The 12099-nt window shown below is 38.1% G+C and overlaps 1 protein-coding gene across 6 annotated transcripts in view; it reads left to right on the top strand.

Annotated features, from left to right (window-relative positions):
* The window catches only part of MLLT10 (MLLT10 histone lysine methyltransferase DOT1L cofactor), a 210452-nt gene that overhangs the window by 70361 nt on the left and 127992 nt on the right, over nt 1–12099 (top strand). For all 6 annotated transcript variants that reach the window (XM_044928157.2, XM_044928156.2, XM_044928158.2 and 3 more), the window contains exon 5: nt 8354–8463. In XM_044928157.2, coding sequence (XP_044784092.1) covers nt 8354–8463 — 110 coding nt within the window. The remainder of the gene's footprint in view (nt 1–8353; nt 8464–12099) is intronic.

Below are 12099 nucleotides of genomic sequence, written 5' to 3'. Positions count from 1 at the left end.
TTCCTTCAGTGGCCAGCCAGTCTGCTTAGAGTTCTGCTTCCTGCTTGCCCTGTACCAGGAGTATATATCAGTGATTAAAGTTTAGCATCTCATCAGGTCTTTTACGAAGATGCATCTTGCCCTGGGCATGTGGTGCTGTCTAAATTACCTGGAATGCACAGATACTTTTCAGCGCTCCCAGTTTCCAAGAGAAAATTTGTCCCAGGTTTTCCTCTTGGGCTCTTGGCATGTTTGTGAACCATAATCTTTTGCCCCAGGCATCTGTGCCCTTTTTTTTTTTTTGGTTTGCCTGCCATACAGTGATTTGAGAAATACCCTCCAGTTTTCTGCCCTGTGTGAGTTCTGAGCTTGTCAAAAGAATAAGATGTGTTAGTTCTTCAGTAGCCCACAGGCATTTTAAAATAGGGAAGCCCAATTATTTGCAAATGAAGTCTCCTCTGTTCCTTCAGAAACTGGAGCTGGGGTTGTTTACTGGGTCTTCAAGGTGCTCTCTTGAAGACTTCTGCTGAATCCAGGGTGGCAGGGGTCAAGGGAAAGTAAGAATTCCCAAAGCTTTCTTACTTTTTTTTTTGCTGGCTTTTTTGCCCCTTGCAGGATCTTAGTTCCCTGACCAAGGATTGAACCCAGACCTCCGGCAGTCGGAGCACCTACTTGTAACCACTGGACAGCGAGAGAATTCTGCACTTTCCCACAGTTTTTAAGCTTTTTTTCTTTTTTTCTGACCTAGCATTCATTTGGTTGCTGCAAGCCTTTCATTCTTTTTTCCAGAATCTTTGAAATTGGTTCTTACAGTTTTTGCTTGACTTTTTGATGTTTCTGTGGTGGAAAGTGCCTTTGGAGCTGCCTGCTCCCCCATTTTTGCTGACGTGTGCTCATTTGCTTCAGTTGTGTCCGACTCTTTGCGACCCCATTGACTATAGAGTCCATGGAATTCTCCAGGCCAGAATACTGGAGTGGGTAGCCTTTACCTTCTCCAGGGGATCTTTCCCAACCCAGGGATTGAACCCAGGTCTCCCACATTGCAGGCGGGTTCTTTACCAGCTGAGCCACAGGGGAAACTCAAGTGTCTTGAGAAACATTGTCTAAATTATTTTGTCCCTTTTTAAAATTTTTGAGTTGGGGGGATATGCACTGTTACATGCAGGAGCATAAATGTGGTCCTTGTTATTCCATCTTGACTAGTCTCCTATTATTTCTTCTTAACCTTGATTTTTCTTTTTTTATTATTCTCTGTTCCCTCTTTTCTTCTTTATTTGTGATTTTATGAATGTTTTTAGCATTGTATTTTAATCCATTTAATAATACAGTTAATTCCATTTAAATTTAATGTTACTAGATTACCATTTGGTGGAGAAGGAAATGGCAACCCACTCCATTATTCTTGCCTGGAGAATCCCATAGACAGAGGAGCCTGGTAGGCTACAGTCCATGTGGTCGCAAGAGTCGGACACGACTTAGTGCACTATCTCACCCCAGAGATCCTGCCACATATACCACAAAAACCAAACATCCCCCAATGACCTTGGCCCCACTGTTCCAATCACTCCCAGGTGGGAATTCAGGCACATGTCCACAGAGGTCATAGACAACATACATATGGTTCTGTTATGTCCCATATATTACCCTTTCATGTCCCAAGGAAGACATTTTCTCTTAGAGATTTTCATTTAGTGTATCTTTAAAAAATCTTGTGTTAAACTTGCCTCCATCTTTTTCTTGGGTAAGGACAACCCAGAAATGGCCCTTTTGTGTCTGTGATGTTGCCATTCATAGCTTTCTTGATAGGCCTAGTACAATCTTGAGAACAGGGTTGCTGTATGCTGAATGTCAGACGGTAGCTCTTAGCTTTGCCTATCTTAGGTAGTTATGCTGTGCATTTTTTATTGGTGTACCATGTTTGATTTTGTCCCTAATACCTTTGAAGTTTTTCTGAGAAATGAATAATGCAACATGAACTTATTAAAATACATTTTAAGCCTTTAAAAAAAAATAGATTACCATTTGGGCCATATCTTTTCTGTATATACAGGTATTAATATTTATGTATGTAGCTGTAGCAGTTGCTCTAGGGATTACAAGTTTCATACAAATAGTTCAATCTACTATGTATACCACTTTACATAAAATGTAGAAAACCTCAGAACTGTATAGATCTCTTTTACCTGCTTCTTCCCCAGTCTTTAGTAGTAAAATGTTTTATACACATTGAAAACTTTACAAGACTTTTGATGTAAGCAGTCATTTGTATTTTAAGTGAAAGAAGGTGTTATTATTGTTTCATCAGCCAGTACTCTGTCAGAAGTACCTGTGTGTTTATCATGCTTCATTTTTCTATGCATCTTGGACCTTCCTTCTTTGGTCATTTTTGTTTTCTCTCTTTTCTGTTGCCCAAGGAAAGTTGTCTGGTGTTGCTTTTAGAGGGAATTTGTTTAAAGATATTTTTTGGCTTGAATTTGTTTAAAGATATTTTTGGCTTTTTTTGGTTAGTTATCCCTTTCTTTTGGTGATAACTTGCGTTTGGTTATTTTCAGGTATTTTTCTTTTTGGTTTTCTGTAGTTGTACAGATTATGTGCCTGTGTATGGATTTATATTAATATTTATTTACCTTGGGATTTATTGTGATTATTCAACCTGTGACTTGTTATCTTTTTATTTTAGAAAGATTTTAGTTATTATCATTTTAAATATTGCTTCCATACCACTTATTTCTTTTATATTTCTCTTGAGACTCTAATTACTTGTTAGGTAACTTGTTATTATGTTCTTTTTGTTTCTTGTCCTCTTTTTGTCTTTTTCATACTTTTGTGCTAATGTTATGAGTATTTTCTTCTGACCTATTTTGTTCTAATTTTCATTTTGACTATTGATATGTCTGATGCTGCTGCTAAGTCACTTCAGTCATGTCCGACTCTGTGCGACCCCATAGACGGCAGTCCACCAGGCTCCCCCGTCCCTGGGATTCTCCAGGCAAGAACACTGGAGTGGGTTGCCATTTCCTTCTCCAGTGCATGAAAGTGAAAAGTGAAAGTAGAAGTCGCTCAGTCGTGTCCGACTCCTAGCGACCCCATGGACTGCAGCCTACCAGGCTGCCTCCGTCCATGGGATTTTCAAGGCAAGAGTACTGGAGTGGGGTGCCATTGCCTTCTCCAATTGATATGCTAGGCCATTGTTAATTCCATTTACTAGTTTTAAATTTTTGTTTTTACTTCTGTAATTTTTGATTGAGAGTTTTCAGTTCTTTGATGGAATTTTTAATATTTTGTGTGTATTTAAATATAATAACCATACTTTTAAAAACCTCTGTGTCTGAAACCCCAGCATACGAATCTGTTTTGATTTTCATGTTTTTGCTGCTTTTCATTTCATGTTGTCTTATCTCTCTTGTGTTTCATATTTTTCAATGTGCTGAAAATGAAAATGAGCTAGTATTAGAACTTGTTGTTGTTCAGTTGCTCAGTCGTGTCAAACTCTTTGCAGCCCCATGGACTGAAGCACGCCAGGCTTCCCTGTCCTTCACCATCTTGCGGAGGTTGCTCAAACTCATGTCCACTGAGTCAGTGATGCCATCTGACCATCTTGTCCTCTGTCCTCTCCTTATCCTCCTGCCTTCAGTCTTTCCCAGCATCAGGGTCTTTTCCAGTGAGTCAGCTCTTCGCATCAGGTTGCCAAAGTATTGGAGCTTCAGCTTCAGAATCAGTCCTTCCAATGAATATTCAGCATTGATTTCCTTTAGGATTGACTGGTTTGATCTCCTTGCCGTATTAGAAATTATTTGTAGCCAAATGAATGACATTGTTTTCCTGGAGAGAGGGTTTATATTCGCTTCTGTCTGGTGTCTGAGGCACTTGATAATTTAGGATTACATGAGTTGAATTTCTGAGCTTGAGATGATCAAAGCTCAGCTGCAGGCTCTTGGAGGGCCTCTGTACTTTTAGTTTATTGGCATTTCTGACTTGCAGCCCCTTAGTTTTGCCACTGAAAGAGGGTGAGGGAGTAACTAGTATTCCTCTTTTCCCTTAGTTGTTCAGGGACATAAGATCCCTATACTTTGAGCCTTCTGAGTTTGTCAAAAGTACCTTCCACTCTCAGCTGTTTTCTTTGAAATAAGCAAATGTCCCCCACGTGGCAAAGTGGTCAGAGTTGTACTTAAGGACCTGGACTTCCATCCTTTTGCAATTTAGTTCTGATAATTCCTTACTATCACATCAGCTCTTTAGTCACATTATACCTTTCTTTAGTCACATTTTTGCTGACTGTATAGAGCTTCTCTATCTTTGGCTGCTAAGAATATAATCAGTCTGATTTTGGTGTTGACCATCTGGTGATGTCCGTGTGTAGAGTATTCTCTTGTGTTGTTGGAAGAGGGTGTTTGCTATGACCAGTGTGTCCTCTTGGCAAAACTCTGTTAGCCTTTGCCCTGCTTCATTCCGTATTCCAAGGCCAAATTTGCCTGTTACTCCAGGTGTTTCTTGACTTCCTACTTTTGCATTCTAGTCCCCTATAATGAAAAGGACATCTTTTTTGGGTGTTAGTTCTAAAAGGTCTTGTAGGTCTTCATAGAACCGTTCAACTTCAGCTTCTTCAGCGTTACTGGTTGGCGCATAGGCTTGAATCACTGTGATTATGAATGGTTTTCCTTGGAAACAAACAGAGATCATTCTGTCGTTTTTGATTGCATCCAGGTGCTGCATTTCAGACTTTTGTTGACCATGATGGCTACTCCATTTCTTCTAAGGGATTCCTGCCCACAGTAGTAGATATAATGGTCATCTGAGTTAAATTTCACCCATTGCAGTCCACTTTAGTTCGCTGATAACCAGGAATGTCGACGTTCACTCTTGACATCTCCTGTTTGACCACTTCCAATTTGCCTTGATTCATGGACCTAACGTTCCAGGTTCCTATGCAATATTGCTCTTCACAGCATCGGACCTTGCTTCTATCACCAGTCACATCCCCAACTGAGTATTGATTTTGCTTTGGCTCCATCCCTTCATTCTTTCTGGAGTTAATTCTCCAGCGATCTCCTGTAGCATATTGGGCACCTACCAACCTGGGGAGTTCCTCTTTCAGTATCCTGTCATTTTGCCTTTTCATACTGTTCATGGGGTTCTCAAGGTGGTTCTCTGAAGTGGTTTGCCATTCCCTTCTCCAGTGGACCACATTCTGTCAGACCTCTCCACCATGACCCGTCTGTCTTGGGTGGCCCCACACGGCATGGCTTAGTTTGATTGAGTTAGGCAAGGCTGTGGTCCGTGTGATCAGATTGGCTAGTTGACTGTGGCTCAGATCATGAACTCCTTATTGCCAAATTCAGACTTAAATTGAAGAAAGTATGGAAAACTACTAGACCATTCAGGTATGACCTAAATCAAATCCCTTATGATTATACAGTGGAAGTGAGAAATAGATTTAAGGGACTAGATCTGATAGAGAGCCTGATGAACTATGGATGGAGGTTCGTGACATTGTATAGGAGACAGGTATCAAGACCATCCCTGTGGAAGAGAAATGTAAAAAAGCAAAATGGCTGTCTGAGGAGGCCTTACAAATAGCTGTGAAAAGACAAGCAAAAAGCAAAGGAGAAAAGGAAAGATATAAGCATCTGAATGCAGAGTTCCAAAGAATAGCAAGGAGACATAAGAAAGCCTTCCTCTGTGATCAATGCAAAGAAATAGAGGAAAACAACAGAATGGGAAAGACCAGAGATCTCTTCAAGAAAATTAGAGATAGCAAGGGAACATTTCATGCAAAGATGGGCTCGATAAAGGACAGAAATGGTATGGACCTAACAGAAGCAGAAGATATTAAAAAGAGGTGGCAAGAATACACAGAAGAACTGTACAAGAAAGATCTTCACGACCAAGATAATCATGATGATGTGATCACTGACCTAGAGCCAGACATCCTGGAATGTGAAGTCAAGTGGGCCTTAGAAAGCGTCACTATGAACAAAGCTAGTGGAGGTAATGGAATTCCAGTTGAGCTATTTCAAATCCCGAAAGTTGATGCTGTGAAAGTGCTGCACTCAATATGCCAGCAAATTTGGAAAACTCAGCAGTGGCCACAGGACTGGAAAAGGTCAGTTTTCATTTCAACCCCAAAGAAAGGCAATGCCAAAGAATGCTCAAACTACCGCACAATTGCACTCATTTTACACACTAGTAAAGTAATGCTCAAAATTCTCCAAGCCAGGCTTCAGCAATCCATGAACTTTGAACTTCCAGATGTTCAGGTTGGTTTTAGAAAAGGCAGAGGAACCAGAGATCAAATTGCCAACATCCACTGCATCATCGAAAAAGCAAGAGAGTTCCAGAAAAACATCTATTTCTGCTTTATTGACTATGCCAAAGTCTTTGACTGTGTGGATCACAATAAACTGTGGAAAATTCTGAAAGAGATGGGAATACCAGACCACCTGACCTGCCTCTTGAGAAATCTGTATGCAGGTCAGGAAGCAACAGTTAGAACTGGACATGGAACAACAGACTGGTTCCAAATAGGAAAAGGAGTTTGTCAAAGCTGTATATTGTCACCCTGCTTAATTAACTTATATGCAGAGTACATCTTGAGAAATACTGGGCTGGAAGAAGCACAAGCTAGAATCAAGATTGCCGGGAGAAATATCAATAACCTCAGATATGCAGATGACACACCCTTATGGCAGAAGGTGAAGAGGAACTCAAAAGCCTCTTGATGAAAGTGAAAGAGGAGAGTGAAAAAGTTGGCTTAAAGCTCAGTATTCAGAAAAGTAAGATCATGGCATCCGGTCCCATTACTTCATGGGAAATAGATGGGGAAACAGTGGAAACAGTGTCAGACTTTATTTTGGGGGGCTCCAGAATCACTGCAGATGGTGATTGCAGCCATGAAATTAAAAGACGCTTACTGCTTAAAAGGAAAGCTATGACCAACCTAGATAGCATATTACAAAGCAGAGATATTACTTTACCGACAAAGGTCCGTCTAGTCAAGGCTGTGGTTTTTCCAGTGGTCATGTGTGGATGTGAGAGTGGGACTGTGAAGAAAGTTGAGCACCGAAGAATTGATGCTTTTGAACCGTGGTGTTGGAGAAGACTCTTGAGAGTCCCTTGGACTGCAAGGAGATCCAACGAGTCCATCCTAAATGAGACCAGTACTGGGTGGTCATTGGAAGGACTGATGCTGAGGCTTGAAACTACAATACTTGGCCACCTCATGCGAAGAGTTGACTCATTGGCAAAGACCCTGATGCCTGGAGGGATTGGGAGCAGGAGGACAAGGGGATGACAGAGGATAAGATGTCTGGATGGCATCACCGACTCGATGCACATGAGTTTGGGTGAACTCTGGGAGTTGGTGATGGACAGGGAGGCCTGGCGTGCTGCAATTCATGGGGTCCCAAAGAATCGAACACGACTGAGTGACTGAACTGAACTGACTGAGTCACATTTTGAAAACTTGAGAGAAGCAACATTTAAGATCAATTATTTGAAGTGAAATATTAAAATAGTAAAACAATGAATGTTAGTATTTAAAATATTAACATTAGTATAGCAGTTATAAATTTAATATTGACATTTAACATTTAGGTATTTAAGTTTTTATTTTAGGTTTTCAGCTGTAAAACTGCATACTTTTCTGTGGTTCTCAGAGTATTGATCTGAATTATTTAGTTTACTCTTATAAAATGTGTCAGTGCCAGCATTTGAATTTTAAAGTGTTTCCCTTGGGGAGTTCCCTGGTGGCCCCGTGGTTAGGATTCTGGGCTTTCACTGCCATGGCCCCGGTTGAGTCAGTCCCTGGTCCGGGAACTGAGATCCCAGATAGATGGGTGCAGCAGCCAAAAAAAAAAAGTTTCCCTTCATTTGTGTTACTGCACACAATAACTGCGGAAATGACTAAGAGTCTTTTATCAGTATTGGTTTAAGTATTAGTAGTGCGAATTTTCGGAGAAAGCAATGGCACCCAACTCTAGCACTCTTGCCTGGAAAATCCCATGAACGGAGGAGCCTGGTGGGCTGCATGCAGTCTGTGGGGTAGCTAAGAGTCGGACACAACTGAGCGACTTCACTTTGACTTTTCACTTTCATGCATTGGAGAAGGAAATGGCAACCCACTCCAGTGTTCTTGCTTGGAGAATCCTAGGGACGGGGGAGCCTGGTGGGCTGCTGTCTATGGGATTGCGCATAGTCGGACATGACTGAAGTGACTTAGCAGCAGCAGCAGCAGCAGTGCGAATTTTTAATGTTTTTTGTTATGTGTTTGCTTAAATGGGCATTTAAGGGATCTGTTCAGAAAGTTAGTAATTTATGTTTTAAAAACCTTTGTTGAAACTGGAGAATGACATTATTTTTGCTTACTTATTTTTAGGTTGGGCTCATGTGGTTTGTGCCCTGTATATTCCAGAGGTACAGTTTGCCAATGTTTCTACAATGGAACCAATTGTTTTACAGTCTGTTCCACATGATCGTTATAATAAGGTACAGTATATATTATTTTATTGATGTTTGAATATAACTTTTTGTTTTAATACTGGTAAGTGTAAAGGAATTGTTAAATTTTGTTTTATTATAGCCCTTCATTAAAAAATTTAAATGCCTCCATTGATTTGGAAAAAATATAATTACTGTGGTAAAGTACAGTTATTAAAATATGTTACTAAAGTCACAGGAGTATAAAACAAATGCATACAAGCAAAGCTATGTTACCTTTTATATTAATCTAGGTATTTAAGGTCCTAACATTTTAATCCTTACAGATTGTTCTTTAAGAATTACTGACTTAAAGAAAAACAAACAAAAAAATAATTATTGACTTTTATGTTTTTTCAGACATTAAGGCTGTATTAAATTTTAATTAATCATTATTTGACATAATTTCATTATGGTGATACACATCCTGTTTTTAAAAATAATCCTATGACAGAATATTATTTATTCATCTCTCCAAATGATTTTTTTGCTCTCAAGACAGTATTCTTTTTTTTTTTGCCCTTAAAATAATCTTAATGTTGGCTTTTTTCTCTTGTATCTTTTTCTTAATTTAGTACATTTATATTATTGTTTCATTCTCTTACATATTGGATTATTATTTTTTTAATTACCACCTGTGCTTTTAAACATACCATTATCATTTTTAACTGAAGGCACTTGTTGATTTATTTCATCTGTGGAGAAAGGGTCATGGCAGCCAATGCCAAGATTTCAAAATATTAAACATTTTGTAATGTAGATTATTAATATTTATTTGGAAAATGCAGAGAAATAGAAAAATGTAGGACAAAACTCTTGTAAAATCTTTCCATTAAGATCCTCCTAGATTTATTTTTGTTTGCATTTTACAAATACTAAATACTTCTAGTTGACTAATCACGTTAGTGGTATGTGAGATTGTACATAATCTTGTGTCCTGTTAAATGCACTGTGTATTACCAGTAGGACAATCTTTGCTATTCTTTTTAGTGAAAAGTATTGCAGTTTTTGAATGATTTTCTTTCCATATTGATAACATTAAATATTTTGAAGTTTTTTTAGAAAACGTTATTCATATTTGTTAATTGACCTTGAATAGCTCTTTGTTCATTTTAATATTATAATGTTTTAATTTTTTCTTACAAAATGTTTTTTATACTGAAGATAATTATTCTTTTTTCTTACATACTTGCTGTCCGTGCTTTTGCCCATAATTGAACATTTGGTTTTTAAGTTTTATTTTGTATTTATGATTGTCATTATTTTTGGTATTCTAGCATGTTAATTTTTTCTAGTTTTAAGTTAAAATTTTTTTTATAATTTACACAACTACTCTTTATTGTTTCTGCCTTTGTTGCTACACAGAATCTTTCTCTAAAGTATAACTGTTTTATACTATGTATTTCCTATAAAGAAGGACTTTCTTCTGCATGACCAGAATACACCCATCAGAATCAGGAAATTAACATTTATGTGTTATTTGTCTAATCCAGAAGTGTCATCATTATTTGTCTAATTTTCATTCATATTTTTTGTTTTCCCAGTAGAGTCTTTTCCTAGCAAAAAGATCACAGTTTGCTTTTTGTCCCTTAAGTCTCCTGACTTACATAACTTTGGTACTTCTGAAGATTATTTGTAGAATGGTTTTTAATAATGTTTCCTCATTATTAAATTAAGATTATGTGTTTTTGGCAGGAATGTCACAGAGTTGATGCTGTGTTCTTCTCACTGCATCCTGTCAGGTGGTACATGATTTCAGTTTTTCCCAATACTGGTGATGTTACCTTGGTCACTTGGTTAAGGTGGTGTTTGCAAGATTTGTCCACTGGGAGGTTAATCTTTATTTCCATGATAATTAGTAAGCATTTTATAGTGAAATACTTTGTGTGTAAAATACCTTGTTTCTTTTGCCTTTTATTCACTAATTTTAGCATCCACTGTTATTTCTTTGATTAATGAATCTTTTACCATGATTGATGGCAAGTGGTGGTAAATCCATCGTTTACATTCATCAGTTGGCATTCCATTTTAAGGAGACGCTTTCATCACTTCCCAATTATTTATATCAGTATGGACTAGTAACGACTTACGTGTTACTATTTTGTTTTAATAGGTCATTCCCCATCACTGTCATTTATTGTGATGCTTATGTTGTCTCAGGTTTGGTCAGTGGCATCCCTTCAGGCTCTCCTGTGTCTTTTGACTTCTTTCTGTCATTCTCTGAGGACTTCTTTACTTCTGACGTGACGGTATATTCTAGGCTCATCTTGTACCATTGTTTTCTTAGTCCTCGAATAACTGTTTCTCAGAGAAGTTTTGAATCCTTTTAGGTAAGAGTTGCATTTAGAAACGGAAGAGGACGTGAGATGTGCTCACTGTTACTAGGATGTTGCTGTTTTCAGGCCCTCTCAGTGGGTATAGATGCAGAGATACACACACATTCACATCTATATCCTCTTTATGGTTTGAAGTAGATGAGGTTCCATAGATAGTTTTGATTAGTATGTGGATATATGTACATACACACATATCTATATGTATTTCTGTGTCTGTCTATTTATGTATCCAACCATAAACTCCTAGGAATTTCTTAGTAATTTCCCTAAACCTAATCCAACAACACAGGGTTCATTTTAATTTTCTTTTTGTTTTTATGACTCTCATGTGAGACAGTGAGAAACCTGACACCTTTTATCCTCAATATATTTATTTGATTATTCTCTTTTATTAACAAGCCATCCCATAATACAGAGGCCATCCTAACTTTGTTTAGGCTCAAACCTCACTCTGGGTTGCTGTTGATTCCCTGCATGGCTGCCTTTTTTCTTTTTAAACCATTTTGAGGGTTTAATGCTCAGCTTCAGTCCACAACTCCCCTCTTTCCCTTCCATGGTTGGTTTCCTCACTTTGCACAGGTTCCGACAACTCATTCTGACACTATTTCCACCCCTATCCCCAACACTTTCATGAGAACCACTCCTACTGGGGCTCTGATACTAGAGTTGGGCTGTCCCTTCCTTTGCAGGATAGATGCTGCCATGCTTCACCCCACCTCATGGCTTAAAGACATAAGTATTCAAGGAGCATAGAAAGTATTCAAGGGAGTATAAGAAAAAAGAATGAATTATTTAGATACAAATCTTCTATCCAGTTAGGTTAATTTTAGAATATGCTGAGATACATGTCTTAACTTTTCCCCCTCCCGCGTGGTTTAGTCAGCTTTTTCAGCACTACGTTTTGCACAGTGACTTGGAATACTGTTTGAATGATTATTAAATTCTTGACTTTTCCTGACTTCTTTTGTACCCCTGATCTATCTTTGTAGTCTTATTCTAGTAGCACACTATTTTAATTTACTATGGCTTTAAATATATGTTGGTACACAGTAGAACAAATATTACCATGCATATATTTTTTTAGATGAACATTAGGACTAATAATACAATTTTGATTTTATTTGTGTTACAGTGAAACATTTTAGGGGAGAATTGATCTTTTTGCAATGTTGAATCTCCCCTTCCAGAAGTACGGCATCTCTCCCTGTCAAATATTCCTTTTTGTAGTTTTCCTTAAATGTAGTTGCTACATACGTTTCTTGGATTTTTATGATTGTTGGTCTGTATGGTGGTGGTTTAGTTGCTAAGT

Source organism: Bubalus bubalis, chromosome 14 (genome assembly GCF_019923935.1).
Source record: "Bubalus bubalis isolate 160015118507 breed Murrah chromosome 14, NDDB_SH_1, whole genome shotgun sequence".
Lineage (NCBI taxonomy): Eukaryota > Metazoa > Chordata > Mammalia > Artiodactyla > Bovidae > Bubalus > Bubalus bubalis.
The sequence above is the reverse complement of the archived record's forward strand: the minus strand, read 5'-3'. Positions and strand labels throughout refer to the sequence as shown.